This window comes from Acartia tonsa, chromosome 13, assembly GCF_053477335.1.
Source record: "Acartia tonsa isolate MP-2025a chromosome 13, ASM5347733v1, whole genome shotgun sequence".
Lineage (NCBI taxonomy): Eukaryota > Metazoa > Arthropoda > Copepoda > Calanoida > Acartiidae > Acartia > Acartia tonsa.
The window spans coordinates 37,192,814-37,216,800 of NC_137272.1; the positions used below are offsets into that span (position 1 = coordinate 37,192,814).

The 23,987-nt window shown below is 32.3% G+C and overlaps 2 protein-coding genes across 2 annotated transcripts in view; both read left to right on the forward strand.

Annotated features, from left to right (window-relative positions):
* Positions 1–5,628, forward strand: part of LOC145304098 (monocarboxylate transporter 10-like) — a 68,543-nt gene extending 62,915 nt beyond the window's left edge. The window contains exons 15-17 of the mRNA XM_080145859.1: positions 2,258–2,340; positions 3,958–3,997; positions 5,592–5,628. Of these exons, the coding sequence (XP_080001985.1) occupies positions 2,258–2,340; positions 3,958–3,997; positions 5,592–5,618 (150 nt within the window). The 3' untranslated portion in view covers positions 5,619–5,628. The remainder of the gene's footprint in view (positions 1–2,257; positions 2,341–3,957; positions 3,998–5,591) is intronic.
* Positions 5,629–6,255: 627 nt separating this feature from the next.
* On the forward strand, positions 6,256–23,987 carry LOC145303696 (uncharacterized). Its single transcript, XM_080145298.1, has 8 exons — positions 6,256–6,395; positions 10,200–10,254; positions 11,921–11,980; positions 15,148–15,222; positions 19,062–19,127; positions 21,412–21,476; positions 22,640–22,762; positions 23,103–23,987. Exons 3-8 carry the CDS (start codon positions 11,963–11,965, stop codon positions 23,254–23,256), a joined length of 501 nt encoding a protein of 166 aa, XP_080001424.1. The 5' UTR covers positions 6,256–6,395; positions 10,200–10,254; positions 11,921–11,962; the 3' UTR covers positions 23,257–23,987.

The window sequence follows — 23,987 nt, forward strand, 5'->3', positions numbered from 1 at the left end:
TCTAAAGCACGCGCACACACAAAGGGCCGCAAACGCACACACACACACAGACACACACATACCCAATTATACCCAAATTTCCTCCTAATGTAGATTAAAATTAGTGGTTGAAACTTTTGGAAACTTGACTTAATGAACTAATCACAATTCAATAAAACTCCTTATTAAGTTTTTAAGCTATGAACAAGAAAAAGTAATCATAAAACTTTATAAACTAGTGTAATAAACAGCCAAATGTTCTCTCTTTTCCTGGTTTTTACCAAAATGAAATATTACCTTTTTTGCTAAAACACTTAAATCGCTTATTTTTGACTATTCATTAGAGTGCTATTTTGTCAGCAAAACTGAAACAGCCACATTAATTAATAAAACTGTTTTACAATCCTCATAAAAAAAGTAACACGCTGTCTATGTGTGCCGCAGGATCTTCCTAACCACTAAAACGATACGATTTTCGTTTTCCTTTGAAGCTTATGATATGTCCTGGGAACATTTTTAACTACAGTGTGTTTTTTTTATGAGAACTTTTTTGAAAGCAATTTTACCCCACTTATAGTTATCAGAATTTAATGATCAATGGCTTATTTTCTTCGTTTTTTAATGCAATTAATAAAACATAAGAAAAATGCGCTAAAACCATTTTTAGATGTTGATACCTAAGTTTTGAATTTTAGATTTTACTGTACTTTTTAAATAAAATGTGAAATATTATTTTGTTCTATTAATTGCATTAAAAAATAAAGAAAATAATCCATTAATCATTAAATTCTGATAACTATAAGTGTGGTAAAATTGCTTTTAAAAAGTTCTCATAAAAAAACCCACACTGTATATAGTTATTTTGGGGGAGAATACAACTAACCTCCCAAGAGAAATCGCTTTAAAAAAATTATTTCCTTTTTCTTTTTAAAACTGATTTATTTAAAAAAACTCTTTGGTTATAAACCTTCCCAGAACCAATGAGAAGCTTCACTGTAAAGGAGGTCCATATAAGTTCAGCAGCTAGCGGGATCCCTTGATATAAAACGACAGACAGACAATCTGTTGCTTTTATATAATGATTCACATATAAATTGTGCTGGTTTAAACCCACACTAATTTTGTTTATTCATATTCAGATGTAAATGAGTTATTAACAAAAGGATTTTTTTTCTGAATAATATATACTTTGACTCTTTGCAGGGATCTAAAGGGATAAGACAATTGTTGATAAATTGTCGTACATTCCCAATGATGATATACAAATAACCCCTTCTGTTGAATAAAATTAGTGGTTTAAACACTCAACTTAAAAAAAGAACCAACTAATCAAAATTTAAAAGTCCCTAAAGTTGTTGAGCCAACAAATAAGGAAACGTTATTATAAAACTTTGGTGACTAGTGTAATAAACAGCTTAATGTCCCCTTCCCCCATGACTCTATGTAAGAAACAGAGATTTAGCATTGAAAATAATGTGAATACTATTTTGCCTTCAACCTTTCTGTCAGCCAAAACAACAATTATTCAGTGCGTGTAAAATGTATAACAATGAAAAAGACAGATGAAATACTTTTTGGGCAAGGGAATATTCACAAGAAAATTTTGAAATTTAACTTAAACAGCATCCAAGTGAGTCTCATTTGCTACAAAATTTCCTTAGTACGCAATATTGTATCGGACTGCTCAGCAGACAGAGTGATTATTACAAAGTGAATTATAGAGAAGATAATCACTTTTTAGGAACATTATGTCAATCTGCAAAAACGATCGAGAATTTATCTTTTTCTTTTAGATGGACATTCTGAATCCTAGAGTAGCTTCGCTACTAAAAATATTAAATATGATACAAATAATATTATTTCTCGTATTCATTCGAATCCGGTGGATAGGAACCGGTTCTCATCCATACGAAAAAACTATGTCTAGCATCGTATTTTATCCAGCTTTCTACGAATATAAAAATGTACAATCATAAGATTAAAAATAGTTCTAATCTTATGCTTGTACATTCTATATCCGCGGAAAGCAGTTTATAATACGACGAAAGAAATAACTATTCTTGTATTCATTTTAAACCGATTAATATCCGATGGATTATTCTCATCCATACGAAAAAAAAATATAAATAGCATCGCAGTATTTCCAGTTTTCTACGAATATAAAAATGTACAATCATAAGATTAGTATGTACCTTTGCCATCTCGGAGCTAAACTTATGTTAGTACATTTTATATCCGCGGAAAACACGATGCGAGAAATAACTATTTCTCTTTTCAGGCTACTGGAGACCTTTCTGGGTACTATCTACCATCCATTTTAACCTTTATTGCTGCTTTCATCTTGTTCTTCATAGATACCAAGTAAGTTTTTTTACAGTATGGCTTCCAAACCGATAAATATCCGGTGGATTTGAATCGTTTCATCCATACCTTAACCCGTGCCTGCGGCAAATCGGGTCTTAAGAACTGGTTTTAATCTAATAATTGTACATTTTTCTATCCATGGAAAGCTGTTTATAATACGATGCGATAAATAACTATTCCAATGTGGCTTCGAAACTGATTGATATTATCTGGATTAAAACCGATCCTCAGCCATTATGAAAAAATATGTATAGCGTCGTATTACAGACAATTTTCCACGAATATCAAATTTAAATTAATAACATTTTATTATTTTTCTTTTAACATCTGCGGAAAGCTGTTTAAAATACGATGCATTATATATATTACACCTTTTGAAGAAAAAGGTTAAAACTTTTTTCCTCGATGCTATCTTGCCTTTTGTATGGGCCTAAAGATTCTTTGAAATATTGGTTTCCATTTGAAGTCCATATTAAGTCCAATTAAAAGCACTACAAAGTGCCTCACTGTTTTTTTCTTTTTTTTTCTTTACTACAATTTAACTGTTTACATTAAAGTATATTTTCCCCTTTCTATTTAAGACTGTAGTTGATTTGTTGACTTAATTACTGTATATTTTTCTTGTTCTTTTACTTTAAACCTACTTGTTAAAGTAAATATAGTGCTTTATATCTTTTTTACGCGCAGAGCGTGTTCTAGAATGCTTCGTGATTTATTCTGTCACGAATATATTTAACTAGCGGCTATTCCTCCAGTACCTCGAGGGGCGCTTTAATGAGGGGGATGCCGACCCTTTTATTTAAATTGTAGTCTTAAAAGAAAATTTGTTAAATAATATCATTTTTTCCAGGGGTGATTTCTCTTGGGAGGGTGTTGGTATCCTCCACAAAATAGTTTTAACCTTCCCAGGACCTATGTTTATTTTACTTTGTCTGTCCATTCGTCCATTTTTTGGTTGCTTTTGATATATAATAATTAAGTTAATTTATAATGTAAATTTTTTTGGTTAATCTTATTAGTTGATGCGCAAATTGTTGATTCAATTGTCCTTGTTTTGTAATACCTTCTTAACTCTTAACGGTCGGGTCTCCAGATATCTTTTAAAGGCTACTGTGGCCGCAATTTTTGACTTAGAGACTTTACATTTTAAACTTAAGCTTTTCTTACATGTCTACATAACGTATTAAAATTTCATAAAGATCTGCCGCCGTTTTCCCGCCAACCGCCGACTGCGGCGGCTGGCAGCTGCCAATTAAATCTGCGCCGCTGAAATTTATGTTTTGATATTTCTAATATAAAATTTACACAAAGATAACCATTTTCTGCAAAAAATTTCTTCTAGCTTCAAAAATAAGAAATTTACAGCCGTTTGAAATTTTAAGTAAAAAAGGACCTAAAAACAAAGGTTGTTAAATAAAAGGTTGGAGGAAGCGAAAATTGACTTTGACTTACTTAAGGTCGGAAATTATTATCAAACAGGGGACTTGTACAAAAATGTTTAGCCCTCTAGCTCTAATAGGAACTGAGATAATAGTGCGGCAAGGGGCCCGACTGTTAAGGGTTAATATAATCTTGTAATATTTGTGTATTATCTCTGTATTTATATTCTTTCAGAAAACACAGGAAGTCCATTAAGCACATTTGTAAACCAGAGGTAAGGATCCTCGGATTAAGAAATAGGAGTAATAGAAGGAAAGAAAATTCCTGTTAAATTTACCAGGGATCTAAAGTGATAAGACAATGGCCGATAAATTGATGTTCAAACTCAGTAATGATACACAAAATTATCCCTTCTATAGATTAAAAATTGTGGGTGACTCGTTTGAACACTCAACCTAAAGAATTAATCAATCAAAATTCACGAAAGTCCCCAAAAGGAAAACATCAAAAAAAAACTTTGGGGACTAGTGTAATAAACAGCCCAACTGTGTAAATTTACCCACCTTACTTAAATTGTCCTACAAATTACCCTTATATTTTCCCAAGATCTATAAGCCTAATTATGGCAAATTTTATGGAAACTGTATCTTCTTTTAGTCTATTCCTTAAACCCTAAATAAAACTTTAATGTGTCAATAGCTATTTTATACTTTAGTTTCATAGTTCTAGTATTCTTGCCGTTTCACATCATTCATTAGGCAAAGATGGGACATTGGACTGTAAATTATACTGGTACCCATTTTTTGGCTTAAAAACATAGGGTACTTTTAGAAATCTTGATTTAAACCTGCATTGGCCAAACTTTTTAACAAATAAGATTATTCTAAAAAAGGGGTACTTTGGTGAATTATCATTAAAATTGTACATATATCACTTATCTTTTACTTTTAGTGTTTTCTTATTCATAACAGGGTAATTTTGTTTACCATTAGGATGTACCATCAGTATATCGTTCATTGTCTTATCCATGGCTGTTATTAAATTGCTTCAGAAACTATTATATAAATTAAACAGGGTACAATAACTAAATTGTCATAAAATTTGTTTTGCAAAGTTGTAAAGTTTTTCTAGAAATAATGCATTTGTTCATAAATATTCTAAAAAAATATTATCAATATTCAATTTAATTGTTTTACCCTGAAGAATATTTGGTCGCAAAATTTCAATGTTGAAATTCATAATTTTTCGAATAAAGGATAAGGAAAATTTAAAGCAAAAAATAAATTCTGAAAGTATTCTTAATAGCAACATGTATTAGTTATTCATTTTTTTAGTCTTAGTAAAATTATTTTATTTGCATTTTTGCATGGTTAAAATAATATTTATAGTTTTTTAATAGAATGCAAAGATTTTACAATATTTTTTAATGAAAATTTAATATATTCTTATTGTATAACTTTGAGTGTCTCCAAAAAAGTTATTAACGTAATTATTTAAAAAAAAACTCCTTTCTTTGGAAAACATTCTTTTTTAAAAGTGCCTGGGCTCGGCAGCCGCTTGTAAGACTCAGGGAAATCAACCTTGTACAATTTTGAAAATCTGCTTGAAGTCTAAATCTGACCATAATATGGCAATCCATCTTTTTTTCAAAAAATAAAAGATTCCAAACAGTTTAAATTTGAAGCTTAGTCTTGGCTGACGCGCGGCTGCCGAGCCTTGGACAAAAGATTATATAATTATTGATGGGAGAGGGATTTTATATTGTAAATTGCCAAAACTAATTATTACTGATTTCGTTTCATTAAACTTTTTTTTGGAGACACCCTCTTAATATTTATTTATTTCATAATTTATTTTTTTTTATTTAGTTTAGTAGTACTACGGAGTTAAGCTAGATTTTTCATGTAAGTTTTATTATTTTTATTTAGTTTATATTATTTACAATTACAAATTGTATATTTTTTCATATTTTGCTTTTTTTTATTAATTTCATTATTTTATAGTTTTGACAAGTTTAAATATAATCATATTAATAGATGTACAAGGATGACAACATCCATAAGTAGCTAAGCACTAAAACACTTTCTAGGTCATCGATTGACAAACGAACAACGTGAGATATAAGGCAAATGTTCATTGGTCATAAATATCGCTCGATCATTTATTACCTAAATATCTATTTATGCTAAATTTTGTTTGATTAAATAAATTAAGTCAATAGAATGTTGGGTACTTATTGGAGCAGTGAATCTTAACCAAAATTTAATCTGTTTATCATAAATAGCCAAAAAATCTTGTTTCCTCCATATTGTATTTTTAAAGAGTAGCTTTGCTTCTAAGAAATGGACGATAGTGTTAAAAATAATAATTTTTCTTTAAAAATCCATGAGATGATTTTTTAAAAATCCACGAACTTTGATCTGTTGCAGTTCTGTGAAATGCAGTTGAAATAGAGTTTTTAAGTTATCCGTTACCAGAACATTTTAACATGAACTCCACTAGATCCACGAACAACTTTTATAATAGGGCGTGCGTGGAGGAGGGGTAGGAGTGAAGGGAGGTGTGGGAGGAGGGGTGGTAGAAGACGAGCTATCAAAAATCAGCTGCGCCGGTGGCCCCAGAGAGGAAAATGTCGTCATTATTCAACAAGAAATTTCTAGCCAGAGAATTAGGTAAGGTTCTTTTTACTAATACTAGCGGCTTCGCCCCTAGCCTCTAGGGGCTTTGCCCCAAGAGGTGATAAAAAAAAAAATTTGGCGAAATTCGTAAAGGGACCAAAGAAATCTTCTGCATAAAAAAAAGGACCAAGGAAATCTTCTGCAAAAAAAAATAAAGGACCTAGGAAATCTTCTGAAAAAAAAAAAATTGGGGGAGGGAAATTTTTCATTTTTTTGGGGGTTGGGGGTGTCCCATCCCCCAAGAAAATAGCCTAAAACCACCACAGGACTGATAGGTATATACCCTGAAGAGTAGGATCCAATCAGTTCAGTGGTTACCGAGATCTTAAGCTTCAGATGGACGGACGGACGGACAGACAGACGAACATCAAGCTACTTTGTATTATAGATACAAGGATGACAACATCTATAAAAGCGTAGCTCTGATACAGTACGACAAACGTACATTAACATTTGAAGAGTGTCAGAGCTGAATAATAAGAATAAAATGTATAAAAGTCAAAACAAAATTTTAAGTAAATTTGTTGAAAAACTGCTTAAATACAGGATATTATTTAAGGACTTACATACATTTTTGAGACTTGATTATAGAGATGCTTTGGTTACACGGACATTCTGGTTACGATTAAAGAGTTGCTACGCTTCGTACCTAACTACAACAGCAAGCACCATGAAATCGATGGGACAATTATAGCATGCCTATAATAACGAAAAGAGCAAACCGTTACGGACTGACGGACCGACCCTAATAATAAAGAGGCTCGCTTTTTATAAAAAAAATCTTTTTTAAAATCTGCTTCGTTGTTCTATCTTACTACGTATTACGTCACAAGATTTTGAATTACTAATTTACAAGATTAAAATATATGATAAATTAAATGGAAGTAATTTATAATTTTTTTTTTTAATTAGATAAATCCATGTAAATATTAAAATGTTAAATCTCAAATAATCCGGTAATTAAATAAATTGAATTCATGCATAGGACATTAAGAACATTATTGCAAAATTAAAAAGTCATTATTTTACCACGTTATACAAAATAACAGAGAACCTCTGTGTAGGGAAAGATCTCAAAAACTGTTGAACTGACATATGATTATCCTTTACAATAAAGCTTCTTTTTTATTTTGGGGGCGAGTAACTCAACCTTTCCAAAAGATATCATCTCTAGATAAAACCTCTTAAATGTTACTTTTTCTTTGTCTAAATCTATCTATCTATAATACAAAGTAGAACGATGTCTGTCTGTTTGTGTGTTTGTCTCTTTGTTTGTAGTGAAGGATCTCGCTAACCGCTGAACCGATCGGGTTCTCCTTTACAGGGTAGCTTCTCATAGTTCCTGGAAAGGTTTATAACTATTTTCTTTGGGGGTGGGACACCCCTAACCCCCCCAAAAATGAAAAATACCACCCCCCCCCCAAAAAAAAATTTCTTTTTAAAACTAAAATTAAAATAGTGGGGTCGACTACCCCCCCCCCCCCCAAAAAAAAATCCCCCCCCCCCTTAAAAATTTTTTTTTTCTTTTTTATTTTAAATCTAAAATACGAAAAATTGGATTGATCAAACCTCTTGGGGCAAAGCCCCTAGAGGCTAGGGGCGAAGCCGCTATTCCTATTATATAAAGTACTAAGCTCTTTTTGTTTGTAGCGAAGGATCTTGCTAACCACTGAACCGATATTGTTCTCCTTTAGAGGAAAGCTTCTTATAGGCCCTAAGATGGTTTCAGGCTATTTTATTTTTATAAATAAGCCTAGGTATGGTTTTAAGCTATTTTTCTGTCCTTCCATATCCCTTTGAATATAGAGCCCCTAGATGCTAGGGGCGCATACGCTAGTCTATAATACAAAGTAGTACGATGTCTCTCTGTCTGTCTGAACCACTGAACCGATAAGGCTCTACTCTTCAGGAAATATACCTACTGGTCCTTTGATGGTTTTAAGCTTTTTTTTTGGGGGGGGGGGGGGTGGGACACCCCCAACCCCCCATAAAATGAAAACCCCCTCCCCAAAAAAAAATATTTTTCTTTTTAAATTTAAATAACACAATAGGTTGATCAAACCTCTTGGGGCAAAGCCGCTAGTAGTTAATAAAACATCTGACCGTTTTTTTTCCATTTACATAATGTTGTTAACAATTACTTACCTATCTCTCTATCTATATATCTATTTATCTATTATAGTGAAATATTGTCTGACCATGGCTCTGCCCCTTCCTATCTATCTATCTATCTATTATAGTGAAATATTGTCTGACCATGGCTCTGCCCATTCCTATCTATCTATCTATTTTAGTGAAATATTGTCTGACCATGGCTCTGCTCATTCCTATCTATCTATCTATCTATATATCTATCTATCTATTATAGTGAAATATTGTCTGACCATGGCTCTGCCCATTCCTATCTATCTATCTATCTATCTATTTATCTATTATAGTGAAATATTGTCTGACCATGGCTCTGCCCATTCCTATTTATATATATATTTATCTATTATAGTGAAATATTGTCTGACCATGGCTCTGCCCCTTCCTATCTATCCAGGGATAAGGGATGGGAAACCTGGCCGAAAATTAGGTCTCAGCCTCCTTTTAAAAGTGATGGGGCAACTTTTCTTTTTTGTCTATAAAATCAACTCATTTTCGCCAGTTCCTCATTGGCTGTAGGCCAATATCCAATAACCTGAAACTTGCTTTTAGCATTAACCAATTATTAATAACAAACGCGTCCCCCAGTTCATTATTGGCTAAATTAATTCAAGCAAACATAAATTTCTGCTATTAGAAAGACAACAATGGAAAGTTTCTGCTATCAGAAGGACAACAATATATATGACGTTCAATCACATCAACTTATTATTAAACCTACACATTAATAAATGTCCATATAGCAAAACATAAATTGAGAGATCGTTTTTTGAAGACTGAGTAGGATTCAACATTTTATACTTTAGAACAATGTGAAAAACTCAATTTAAAAGTTACATTTCATGTGGAATTGATAACCCACCTAAATGATTACAAATACAAAACTAGTTCAATATGTAAATAAAAGTGTACTGTGTTTTGTTAAAAAAAAAATTTCATTAATTTTGGTAAAAATTAATGCACACTTAATTGAACTTTTCTGTTAATATTTAACGTAAAATTAATTTTTTTAAAAATTCTTAATTTATATGTATGCTATGGAACAATTTGTTGATAGAATGTTACCCATGTACTTATTCAAATCTACTTAATTTATTTATTAAAGCTGGGGGGCTAAAGCGGTGTTCATTTCTAAATACAAATTTTGGGGTGAAGTAGATCCCTCCTTAAAATGTTTGAAAATAAATCAGATTTAACCATCTCAAAAAAACTTTTTTTTTAAATGGGGGGGGGGGGCGGGGGGGGGGTTGGCGAAGTAATAACGGGATTCTACTTAAAGCCACTAACATATTGGTTCTTTGGAAAGTTTTTATTATATTTTATGATTGGTGAAATCAACTACCTGAATTCTATTCTATACTATTCATATAATAGCTATTTCATCATTGTTCATAGTTTTCAAATCTAACTACTGCGTCATCCCGAAACTAGTTTTTTAGGCCTAGTTGGAAAATAGGCCTGGAATAATATTTTCTTACGTTTCCCATCCCTTATCCCTGTATCTATCTATCTATCTATTATAGTGAAATATTGTCTGACCATGGCTCTGCCCATTCCTATCTATCTATCTATTTATCTATTATAGTGAAATATTGTCTGACCATGGCTCTCCCCTTCCTATCTATCTATCTATCTATCTATCTATTATAGTGAAATATTGTCTGACCATGGTTCTGCCCATTCCTATCACTTCCCAAGTTTACAGGTAAGCAGTACTCACAGCCAGACCCAGGGGCAGAGAGGACAATCAGCTGTTTATTACACTAGTCCCCAAAGCTTTATAATAACGCTTTCTTATTCGTTGGCTGAACAACTTAGGCGACTTTAGTGAATTTTGATTGGTTAATTCAAGTTAACGTTCCAACTTCTAGTTTTAATTTACAGAAGGGATAATTTTTGTATCATCATTGTTGATTTATATCAATTTATCAGCCATTGTCTTATCCCTTTAGATCCCTGCTTCGCCTGAATTATCGTCTATTTAATATAAAAGTAACAGGATGAATGATCAATAGGTCAGGGGAGGAGATGGGGTAAAGTAATAATGTGGGGTATAGTTATATTAGCCAGCTCAGAGAAACATTTTATTAGGGTATGTGTTAATCTTTCACAATATCCAAGTATTCTATTTCAATTACATGGTGTCTGTGTGTATTTGTGGATTAAGATTTCGCTAATCGTCGGACCAAATAGGATTTTTCTTTTGCAGTGAAGCTTCTTATAAGGAAGGTATTACTACAAATGATTTTAAATTATAATATTAGTTCATTTTTATTCATATTTCAGTATGAAATCAATTATTAGTCATGTAAATTCACATGAAAAAAGAATTTTCAACGAAAACACATAATTTGCATTACACCGTCTCTTAATTTTATTCAAACGTTTGTGATTCCGAAAATTATGTATTGATACTTTCATTTTTGATATTTACTAATATTAGATACATATTTTTCCTTGTAAAGTCCGAAATGTAAAAAAGTAGTTATCTTTCAAATAAGCCGTTACAGAATTGTGTCTCTTTTTTAGTAGGTTAGCCTTTAGCCAATAAAAGCTTGGCACATACTTTTTTTAGAGGGGGGTGAGGATGGTTGTAGGGATGAAAACCCAACACTTTCATTGATAATTTTTAAACTTGCAAAGAATTATTCATTATTGTGGAGATGAAATTATAGTTTAAAATAATATTTTTTGTTGAAAAGGGTAACTCCCCCCCCCCCCCAGTTGAATAGTTTAAAACCATCTTAGTACCAGCTAGGGTTAAATCCTTGAAAAGTCTATTTGGGGGTAATGAGATCTTTATCAACATAATAACAGACAGACATCGTTCTACCTTTTTTTTATGTCAAGTATCTTGATTCCAATAGAAAGAGTGTAATATACTTTAAGAGATGATGTTATTCCAGTTTTTTTAATGAAGCATTTAAAAATAGAAAATTTCAACAAAAATTGTATTATCCCAAATTAATCCACTTATCAACTTTTCAAGAATGTCGGATCGATAATTTTATATAAAAATCTGAGTCATAAATTCGTCAGAGATTTGCTTTAAAAGAATTACATAATGTTTTTTTCTCGTGCAGTTATCTTTTTCCAGTATGGCTTCGAAATATCCGCTGGATTAGAACTGGTTTTAAGCCGTACTAAAAAATCATACTTAGCATTAGAGACAATTTACCACGAATATTGCAAAAAAATCCTATCAATAAAACTAGTTTTGAGAGCACGGGCCTTCCACCGCCTTGGGGCTAAAAAACTGGTTTTAATCTTATAATTTTTGTATTTTCATACCAACAGAAAGCTGTCTATAATACGATGCGATAAATAACTATTATCTATTCATCTAATGAATTTATCTATCTATTTTTAAGGACGAAGTATCCCAAAACAATAATAGTTTGTTACTGAAATTTATGAACCCTGAAATAAAGGTAATTTTTAAAAATAAATCATATAATTTACTTATTTTTAGTAGGGAAGATACTCTATATTCGGAAATATCCGTCCGTTTATCCGTCTAAAACGAATTGGGGGAAACATGATTTTCTCATCTCCTTTTTAAGATAGACAGATGCAATTTGCAGGGATTAAATAAGTTCACATTCTACATATTTTCACGAAGATTCATTAAGATTTATCTATTAATTTGCAGTGCTAGATAGATTCCTATATTTTCCAGTTTTCGTAATTTTCTCAATTCCTATTTAGGATAGAGGGCTGATAAAATGATTGAATATTCACATTATGCATATTTCAACCATGTTTCATAAAGATCGGCTTATTGGTTGGGGTGCTAGATTGATTCTTACCTTTGGATGTTGTCATTCTTGTTATTGTTTAAATTACAGTTTAACTTAAGTAAAGTGTTTGATTAACCATTATGTATTAAGATTTAATATTTTATTTTAATTTAATTTTTCATTATAATTTTTTTCATAGAGCATGGCCACAGGGGATTCTAGAATATTAATTTAGATAAATTAATTTCCTCCCACAGTTTTTTTGGTTGAACTTACATAAATAACATACAATATACAATAAGAAAATATTAGTTTTTCTTGGGTAGTTTTATGCTATTTTTGTGAGTTGGGCCTGAGAAAAAAATTAATTCTTCAAAACTTTGTTTTCGTTTCTTTAAATATTAATATGTTATAGTAAATTAAACTAAAAACATGTTATAGAGCACAAAAAATAATATTTAATAATAGAAATTTAATATAATTTTTCTTCGAAAAAAAATCATCTTTTAAAGACGTAATTTATTGAATCAAAAGTTTATACAATATACAATGCAATCAATTACATCCAAGCTTTTTTTGAGTGGGGTAAAATAAGGGGACTTAAAGGTTTGAGAGGGATAATTGAATAAATTTTAAATTTTTGAGGGGGGGGGGGGTGATGCGGGATTTCAATATTTGAGGGGGATAATTGATTGTATTTTGAATTTTAGAGGGGGAAAATGAGGGGTTTCAATGTTTGAGGGGAAAAAACCTTTGACCCACCCTCTGGATGTCTATGAATGTGATTATAATAAATTGATTCAAAGCGTTCTTTACAATTTACTAATTGATAAAAAAAATATGTATTTTATTTGTGACGCTGAGTTTTTAAATTAAAACTCTTAATATTTCATTTCTATAAATACATTACATAAAATATTGTATTAATTAAAAATTCCTTTTTCATTTTAATATAAAGAATGTATCAAAATCCAAATAAGTTAGCTTGTTATTGATCTCCTACTTATGGTCTTACATATTCTATTTGATAATCTTTTTTTCATGTCAGTGTGCCTGACACTATGTTATCAGCTGTTCATCCGTCCGTTTCTCTGTCCATCAAATCTTTTAAAAAGAGTGACAGAATGTCTATGCATCTGTCTGTATGTTTGGTATTTACTGAAGAATCATGTTAATTACTGTCTATGCATCTGTCTGTCTGTTTGGTATTTACAGAAGAATCATGTTAATCACTGTCTATGCATCTGTCTGTCTGTTTGGTATTTACTGAAGAATCATGTTAATCACTGTCTATGCATCTGTCTGTCTGTTTGGTATTTACTGAAGAATCATGTTAATCGCTGTCTATGCATCTGTCTGTCAGTTTGGTATTTACAGAAGAATCATGTTAATCGCTGTCTATGCATCTGTCTGTCTGTTTGGTATTTACAGAAGAATCATGTTAATCGCTGTCTATGCATCTGTCTGTCTGTTTGGTATTTACTGAAGAATCATGTTAATCGCTGTCTATGCATCTGTCTGTCTGTTTGGTATTTACTGAAGAATCATGTTAATCGCTGTCTATGCATCTGTCTGTCTGTTTGGTATTTACTGAAGAATCATGTTAATCGCTGTCTATGCATCTGTCTGTCTGTCTGGTATTTACTAAAGAATCATGTTAATCACTGTCTATGCATCTGACTATCTGTTTGGTATTTACTGAAGAATCATGTTAATCACTGTCTATGCATCTGTCTGTCTGTTTGGTATTTACTAAAGAATCATGTTAATCACTATCTATGTATCTGTCTGTCTGTTTGGTATTTACCAAAGAATCATGTTAATCGCTGTCTATGTATCTGTCTGTCTGTTTTGTATTTACCAAAGAATCATGTTAATCGCTGTCTATGCATCTGTCTGTCTGTTTTTTATTTACTGAAGAATCATGTTAATCACTGTGTATGCATCTGACTATCTGTTTGGTATTTACTGAAGAATCATGTTAATCACTGTCTATGCATCTGTCTGTCTGTTGGGTATTTACTAAAGAATCATGTTAATCACTGTCTATGCATCTGTCTGTCTGTTTGGTATTTACTGAAGAATCATGTTAATCGCTGTCTATGCATCTGTCTGTCTGTTGGGTATTTACTAAAGAATCATGTTAATCACTGTCTATGCATCTGTCTGTCAGTTGGGTATTTACTAAAGAATCATGTTAATCACTGTCTATGCATCTGACTATCTGTTTGGTATTTACTGAAGAATCATGTAAATTGCTGGAATGATATGCTTCTTTAAAGTTCAGAGAAGGTTATAACCATTTGAGGGAAGATAAACTCCATCCTCCCAAGAGCGTCAAAGCTTTTTCATTTGGAGGGGGGGGGGGAGGGGGGTTAAAATTTCAAAATTGAAAATTTTTGGGGAATAATCTTTATATCATATACATAGTCCAAGCTTATTTTTTCTTTTGGAGGCGGATTAACAATTCAAACTTTAAACTCATTTGAGGGTTGGGGATATTGACGCTTTTACCTCCTCCATTGGAAGACCTTGCACATCCTTTCTCTTTTTAAACCTAAAAGGTAAAGTGGAAGGCCCCGTCTCCCCTTCCTCCCCTCAATTGTCAAAAGTAGATGTTGATTTTGAAAATATTTTCTTGTTTGACTTTAAAGCCGATCAATATCTGCTGAACTTTAAGAAGGTTCAAAGTTATTCTGGAAAATCATGTATAGTATTACAAACTATTTAAACGAATACTAAAAGAAAAATCATAAATTAGCCCAGGCCTTCGGCCCCTCAAAGCTAAACAAACTAGTTTTAATCTTTACTTTTTTTCATTTTAATGTCCGTTTAAAGCTGTCTATGTTATTATTTAGTTGGAGGATGATGAAGATGAAGACCCAAATTATCATTTCCATGGAAAAAATGAACTCCTTGCCAATATCAGTGAGGTAGGAATCTTTATTTATAAATGTCCAAATGAGGAAATAACTCTCTCCATTCCCTTAAACTCTAAAACCCCTCATTTTACCCTCAATTATGAACAATTTGCCAATATCAGTAAGGTAAGAATCTTTATTTTTAAACGTTCAAGGGTTGAAAATAACATGCCCCCCCCCCTCCACCCTCCATCTCAAAGAATCCTAACAGGTTTAAATTTGAAGCTCAGTCGCGATTGCCGAGCCCTGATCTCAATACAAATATAAGAGATTATATATTTGCAATATTATCAAAACCAGGCGAGAACTTAGTACACATTCAAAGTAGTTTTATTAAAGTTTGTCAATTTTGGGGAAAAAAGCCCTCCTGGTTCTTTGTGTTTAATTTATGAAATAATTTTAAATATTTTTTTTTGTAAATTTATTCACTACAGATGATATTTAAAAATAAAAAAAACAACATTAGTAAGTTTTCTATATATTAAAGTTAACACTTTTTGGTTCTTTGAATTTAGCTGAAATACCTAGCTGTGCATTTTGCCTATTAGATCATTTCCCCACACCACCTTCATTATTAATGTCATGTATTTAAGATTAAGTAACAATAAAGGGTGGTGCAAAAAGTACAATTTTTTATCCCTCTTCTTAATATTCTTGGTTGTTAAAATTTTTGTTTACGGTGGGGGAGTAATAAACACCCAAGAATTTTAGTGGGCGTACACACTTCCTATTTTTTGACCTAGGGTTAGGTATAAATTTTAATAAGACATTTTATAGGCATTTACAAGCTACTTCATACTGGCCTATAATTGGTCATTTGTATTGTATGACGACATATTTTATAGGCACTATAAGCTGCATCAAAGAAATTGACAATATTCATGCTTGCATTAACTGAATAAACATACTTGTACGATATTTTCTGCTCCCAGACATAATAATCTGCAGAATGTTTGTGGCTTGTTTATCTTTCTAAACTTTGTTTTTGTTTAGAGGGGGTTTATCAAATAATATTAGGATGGTTGCCAAACAAAGTTTATTTTCGAGAGCAAAATAAAATTATGTTCTCTAATAAATGAGTAAATTTCCAAATTTATTAAATTATCTTATCCTATTATTTAAAGTAGTAAGTTTTTTTTGGTCTGTAATGTAAAGGATCTCGCTAACCCCTGAACCGATTAGGGTCTCCATTGTAATAAACCTTCAAATAGGTCCTTGGATGGTTTTAGGCCATTTTTGTTTTCGATTTTAATATTTGGATGGTTTTAGGCTATTTTTCTGCATTTATCTACCCATTCAAAAATAACCTCCTAGAGGTCTTGGGTTTTATTCGTGGTTTTAAAAAGAAAAAGTAGAAATTAAATTTTTCTAGGGGCGATTTCTCATGGAAATATTGTTAAACCCTCATTCAAAATAGTTAGGAACCTTTACAGATCCTATTAAAAGCTACACTTTTAAGGAGAACCAGATCGGTTCAGCGGTTAATGAGATCCTGTTACTTTTATGTAAGAATACCAAATGTGGGTGTTTATTGATAGGGTATCTTGAATTAATTTGTCATGTTATAAAATCTTAATGAGACAATAAACTCTTGAGAAAATTTCTACTAAAAAATATTGTTGTTTTCTATCTGAAGATAAAGCCTATAACAGGATATTAGAAGGATGTGGTAATAGTGTATAAACTACTAGCGGCTGCGCCCCTAGCCTCTGGTGGCTTCGCCCCTAGAAGGCTTTTTTGTTCGTAATTTATAAAAAACGAAAAAATTGAGGGTATTGATTTTTACACGGGTGCGATGCCCCTCTTATATGTTTTAGTTTACAAAAAAAAGCCTAAAACCACCACAGGACCAGTAGGTATATTCCCTTAAGAGTAAAACCCAAACGGTTCAGCGGTTACCGAGACCTTAAAATTCAGACAGACGGAGAGACAGACATTGTTCTACTTTGTATTACAGATTATTAGCTTTTCATATTTTGTGAGATTGGTTGTTTCATATGTCGTAATACAAGGTTAACAAGGGTGACAACATGACAAGTAGCGAAGCGGTTAACAAGGATTACAACATGACAAGTAGCGAAGCATAAAAAAGAATACGGATAAGGAGATTTAAAGAGCATTTGGTAAAATCAAAAATATTTTAGAAAAAATCATAAAACCTTCTAACATGTTTTTTTTCTTTCTTTATATCTAAATTAACTAGCGGCTACGCCCCTAGAGGCCTCTAGGGGCACTTGAGGAGGAGAGAGTCGAATTTTATAACCCAATTTCCTTTTTTAGATTTTAAAAGGAAAAGTAAAAAAAAATTTTTTTGGGGGGGCGAATATTTTTTTTTTTTTTTGGGGGGGGGGGTTTGGGGTGTCCCACCCCCGAAGAAAATAGTTATTAACCTTCCCGGGACCTACGAGAAGCTAACCTGTTAAGGAGAACCCGATCGGTTTGCGGTTAGCGAGATCCTTCGGGACAGACAAAAAAATGCTTACTACTTTATATATTTCGATACTATTATACAAAAGAAGATCAAATATATTCTTTGGATTGTACATAAAAACTTTGAAAATGGGACCAAAAATACCGTAGATATGAGAAAATAGGTAAAAAATCAAAAAAGCTACTTTAAATATTAATACCTTAAATATTAAATATCAAATATAGGACATATCATACTTGACCACAAAAAACATGGGAACAACAAGAAATTTAATTTTGAATCTGTAATAAAAAAAATGAAGTGGAACCAAAAACACTAATGATTTGGGGAAAAGTGTGAAAAAATGAAAAATAGCTAAAAACCTGCCTAAAAACATTCCTACCGCCATGTTTTATACTTAATTATGCTCCATATTGATGGGAAAGTTGAAAAGAAGTTTCAGCTGTCTATCTTTAATAGGAGCCGAGAAAATCACGTTTACCCCATAACGTTTCAGAAAGACGGACAAGCAGAAAATTCGATTTATGGTAGCTTCGCTACTAAAATGTTATAACTTATATAAATGATGATATTTGCATCTACAATATTTGTATATTTAGTTTGCTAGTATATTCCATAATTTTCAATCATTTTATAAGCGAAGCTTTTCTTTAATTAGGGTCGGTCCGTCAGTCCGTCCCCAGCTCTTTTCTTTAACTTGGGCATGTTAGAATTGTCTTATAGATTTCAAACTTTGCATAGTGATTCCTCTATAATCGTTACCAGAATGTCCCTAAACATATTGATTTTTAACTTTTTTTAACAGCAAATTTTTATGTCAAAAAATTTTTTAATTGATCTGATTTTTTGCATACTGATTCCGTGACAACAAAGTGCAACGTTATAAGCGGAGCATCTCTATAATCACTTAGTTCTGACACTCTACAAGTTTTTATAGTCGTTTGTCCTACAATTTCCGAGCTTCGCTTTTATGTATGTTGTCATCCTTCTTAATAACGATGTTTGTCTGTTTATATGAAGCTTAAGAACTCGGTAATGACTGAACCGGTTAGGCCTGGCTCCTCAGACAAAAAATAGCTATTGATCCTGCAATGGTTTTAAGCTATTTTCTTAGGGAGGTGGGTCCAGTGACAAAAATATAATTGTCACAGAGAGTAACTTTGAGTAGAGGAATAATTTGATAATGGTTTTGGTTTTGGCTTGACATCTTGATTACTATCTAAAGCTTTAGGAACAATATCTATACAAATATAAAGAGGACTTTCCATCAACTCATAGGGCATTACCCCTAGATGCTAGGGGCATAACCCCTAGTTTCGATACAAATTAGCAAGAACCATATTTTAGAAAAAGACTACTATAAATATATTTGGTCCTTTTAATTTAGATTGCAAATTATTTTTAAAATATATATTTTTAGGAGCACATATTAGACCAGTTAGAAGCTCTGGACTTTCTTGGAGACTGTATAACAAGCTGTAATAAGGTAAGTCTTTCTGAAAAGTAACATTGTTTCTGTGTGTAGCAAAATATCTCGCTAACCGCTAAACCGATATGGTTCTCCTTTATAGTGTAGCTTCTCATAGGTCCTGGCAAGTTTTTGGTGAAAGTTGATTGTCCCTATTATTTCCCCCCTCCCTCCCCCCTAAAAGCCTCTAGGGAGAGGGATCTTGAGTCAAACCTTAAGAAATTTTAGTTTTAAAAAAAGTTTTAAAAAGTTAGGGCAGGGGGGGGTTATAATGGTGATTTCTCTTGTGAGGGTGGTGATAACCTTCCACATAATAGGTGTAACCTTCCTGGAACATACCTTCAGTACAGACATCCTGTTACTTTTATATCAGGATATTGTTATTTGTTAAAAATAGTCAGCCAGTATTAGATTAAAATTTACGTAAATTTACATTTAAGAACAGCAGGCTCTCAACATAAGTAGCACTTGGGATTTTTTTATATTCTTATATTTAATTAGAATATGTTTTGATAATCGATATAGAAATACATGGATATTGCTTATTTTCATATGAAACTTTTTCCTGGCTATTATAACTTTACCCCCCATTAACTCCTCTTATGACTTTACCCCATCCCCTCCCTTGACCATGGAGGAACGTATTGACCAATAGCTGATGGCTATAGTAGCAATCTAAATTAAGGAAAAAAGTCCCATATCAAAATATCCAAGTATACTATATACTTTGTTATGATCAGAATATTTTTGGATTAACATTTTGATAATAAGCTTATTTTGTGATAAAAAAAATTTGTCTATTTTTATAGATATTTGTTGAAAAAGGATGACAACATCCATAAGTAGCGAAACACACAAAAAAATCATGTAAAGAACATACAGACAAAGTTAGTTATTGAGCAGATGTTACGTTCTCATAACAATGAAAAAAAGAGAAAATGCAAAAAATCTAAGAAAATCACAAAACCTTAAAAAAATAAACGTTTATATCTTTTGAACCATGACAGACAGACGGACAACACAATGTATATATTAGATGCGCATATATCATAGGAAATTTAACAAAAAATTTAAACTGTTAATCTTTAATAGCAGGCAAGAATTATGGACTGACTGACGACTGACGGATGGACCGACAAAGTGAATTATAGAGTAGCTTCGCTACTAAAAATCTGTACAGTGTTAAATATTTGTTTTTATTAACTGATAATATTATATTTAATTTCTAATTTTTATTACACTTTTTAGAAGTAAAGTTCTCATAACTTCGTCAGTCTGAGACCAAATGCCTGTTAAAAAAAGAAAAGAATCCATAACATCCATAAGTACAAAAAAAATAAAGACAGAGTGACTTATAGGGCATATATTAAGGGGTCATAAAAAAAGATAAAGAAAGAAAAGATATGATTATGAACAATAAAATTTATACGTCCTTTACCGAAAGATCAAGTAGGTTTTATACCCGATGCTTAAGTATGGGCCATATTAGCCCAAACAGTCCAAAAAGTTGGATTGTTATCCAACGTGGATTGCAGCCAAAAATCTCATTTCCTCCATAGCTCTAGAGACTGACAACCATGAATTGTAGAATGTAGAGCAGCTTTGCTATTAAGTACTTTGCAGCTTTTTAAAGCCTTAGCCTTTACACCCTTAGAGGCCTCTTTAGGGCACATGAAGTTAGGAGAGGAAATCGACACCCCAACACATATAATTTTAGTTTTAAAAATATAGAATATAAACAATGGGGGCATAGGCGTCCAAGGGGGGGGTAATGGGGCGATTATCCCCCCCCCCATTCAAAATTTACCATTCAAAAATTTTTTGCGCGCTTCGCGCGCATTTTTAATACTATATATTTAATAAAATTTAAATTACCCCCCCAAAAATTTTACCCCGGGGGTAAATTTTGGGGGGGGTAAACTAAATTTACCCCTGCCAACAGATTTCAGGGGGGTAATTACCCCCCCCAAGCAAATTTTACCCCCGGGGTAAAAATTTTTGGGGGGGTAAAAAAAATTTGCGGCGCGCTTCGCGCGCCATTTTACCCCCCCCAAACACGAATTACCCCCCCCTAAAAAAATTTTACCCCCCCCAAAATAAAAAGCTTGGACGCCCCTGAATGGGGGTGCCATTTTTTTAGGGGCTATTACTCTTGGGAGGGCGGTGGTTTCCTCCTCCAAATAGTTATAAAAACACTGTAAAAGAAGAACAATATAGGTTCAAAGGTTACCGAGATCATTCAGTACAGATAGACAGACAGCCAAATATCCTGTTACTGAACTATAAGTGGATTTTATTCCAGGTTGAGAACTATTTGATGTGCAGTGAATATGAAGAACAAATTAACAGTGATGATTATTCTTTCCAGTAAGTTTTTAAAAGCGAAGCTTTTCTATAATTAGATTCGGTCCGTCCGTACGTCCGTCCGTTTTCAATAATTTAGGCATATTAAGATTGTCCTATCGATTTCAAATTTTGCATGGTGATTCCTTTAGCAGTTAGGTACGATTTAGAAAGCGTAGCAACTCTATAATCATTAACAAAATGTCCGTACGTCCATTTTAAACATGTTGATTTTTTTACTTTTTTAAATAGTTTTTTTTCGTTAATTTAGGCATGTTAGAATTGTCCTATCGATTTCAAACTTTGCATGATGATTCCTGTAGAAGTTAGGTACGATTTAGAAAGCGTAGCAACTCTATAATCATTACCAGAATGTCCGTACGTCCATTTTAAACATGTTGATTTTTCTAATTTTTTTAACAGCAAATTTTTATGTGATCTAATTATCCGTTTGATCTGATTTTTGGTATATTGATTCCTGGGACAACAAAGTATAATGTTATAAGCGAAGCAACTCTATAATCAAGTCCTAAATATGTAAGTATGTCCATAAACATTATCCTGTATAAAGCAATTTTTCAACAAATTTACTTACAATTTTGCTTCAACTCTTATACATTTATATTCTGATTATTCAGTTCTGACACTATATAAGTGTTCATGTCCGTTTGTCCTACCGTTTCAGTGCTTCGCTTTTATGGATGTTGTCATCCTTGTTTTAGTAACAAAGCTACGAAGCTTTACTTGGTCTGTCAGTCTGTCAGTTATAGTCTGAAAGTCAATCAATTTCTGTTGGAAATTATGAATTACTTGGCAGTTATTGAAGATAGACGTTTGATTTTTGTTTGAAAATCCACCAGACAACTGCGAATCTACTCTATAACTCAATTAGCCTGTCATAAAATTTCTATATATAAAATATGATTTATCTTCTGCTTTGAATTACTTAATATTTTTGTAGAAATATTTGTTTGCAGCTGTTTTAAAAGACAAAAATCTTATTCTTCTTAAGTAAGATTTATGTAACAAATCATATGTTATAATACTCTCTTTTACATTCCATTTGTACCAACCTTAACATTATAATTTTTTCAAAATTGCAAACTATTAAATAGTTTATTAAAAATCTTATTTTGATGCAATTTGATTTCATTGAAGAGATATTTTTAATACAAATTGTTTACTAGGTCTAGTGAAGCGCACTCAGAACAGGTGACAGCTCCAATAAAAAAGCATCGTCTGACAGCCAACAGCCTGGGCCTTGGAGCTCATAGCTTCAGTGAACCTGACTTTTCTAGACTTTTCCCAAGGTATCATTATGCTTAGAGTGTCATAATCCATGCATAAAAGTAATAGGATGTCCATATGAGTCTGTGTGTCCGTTTGAACTAAAATATCTTGCTAACTGCTTTACCACAATGGTTTTAATTTATATTATATCTTCTCAAAGTTCCTGTGAAGGTTTATTATTGATTTAGGGGAGGGTTAGGAGATAGTTAGGACCTCTATATAAAGTTTGTACATTCAACGGGGTGGTTGTCAGTTGGATTTTATTTAATCTAAGACCCTTTAGGTGTTGGACCTGACATGTATCATAGACCAACTGAATACTCTAATAAACAAACTTTGAAATAATCTATTTTAATTTAGGAGTTTGAAATCCTCTCCAAAGAAGACTAAGACTAATTATAGTTGTGGAAAGAGTCACCAGATGTCTCGCCCCCATGTTGTTATTTCTCCTGCCATGCCAGCCATTGAGGAGATGGACTCTGTGGAACTTGAAGAAGGATTAGAGTATCTATAATTATAGTTATGTAAAGAGTCACCAGATGTCTCGCCCTCATGTTGTTATTGTTCCCGCCATGCCAGCCATTGAGAAGATGGACTATGTAGAACTTGAAGAAGGATTGGAGTATCTATAATTATAGTTATGTAAAGAGTCACCAGATGTCTCGCCCTCATGTTGTCATCTCTACCAACATATTCTAAAAATATAAAATACGTGAATATTGTGACAGGAGAATTTTTGACATTAATCAAGGTTGCTAATATAGTCCTTATACATTGCCCAATACATTCCTCAATGGTCAGAGAAAGGAATTGTGTAAAATCTGAAGGGGGAGTACAGTTAAATTAGCCAGCTGGGAGTAACATTTTATCAGGGCATGAAAGAATCTCTCACAATACCCACGTATACCCATGTTTACTCTATAGCATTCAATTAACACTAATATTATAGCTCCTTGATATTAAAATGAAATATTACCATGCAAAAATATCCTAATGATTATATTATTGCCCTTTTTTTGTTGATATAATACATGACATAGAGTTTATCAAGGAGTAGTAAAAATGTTCCTTTTTAAAAATTTATGAAAGTTTTATAATAACGTTTTCTTATTCGTTTTGGGACTTTTATGCATTTTGATTGTTTGGTTCAAGTGTCCAAATGTTCCAATAACTAATTGTAATATGCAGAAAGGGTTATTTTGTGTATCATCTTTGGGGATGTACATTCATTTTTGGCCATTGTCT

Coding starts and splice junctions, on each gene's coding strand:
- LOC145303696 (XM_080145298.1), top strand. Junction 19,128..21,411: donor GTATAACAAGCTGTAATAAG/GTAAGTCTTTCT, acceptor ATTTTATTCCAG/GTTGAGAACTATTTGATGTG. Junction 21,477..22,639: donor AGTGATGATTATTCTTTCCA/GTAAGTTTTTAA, acceptor ATTGTTTACTAG/GTCTAGTGAAGCGCACTCAG.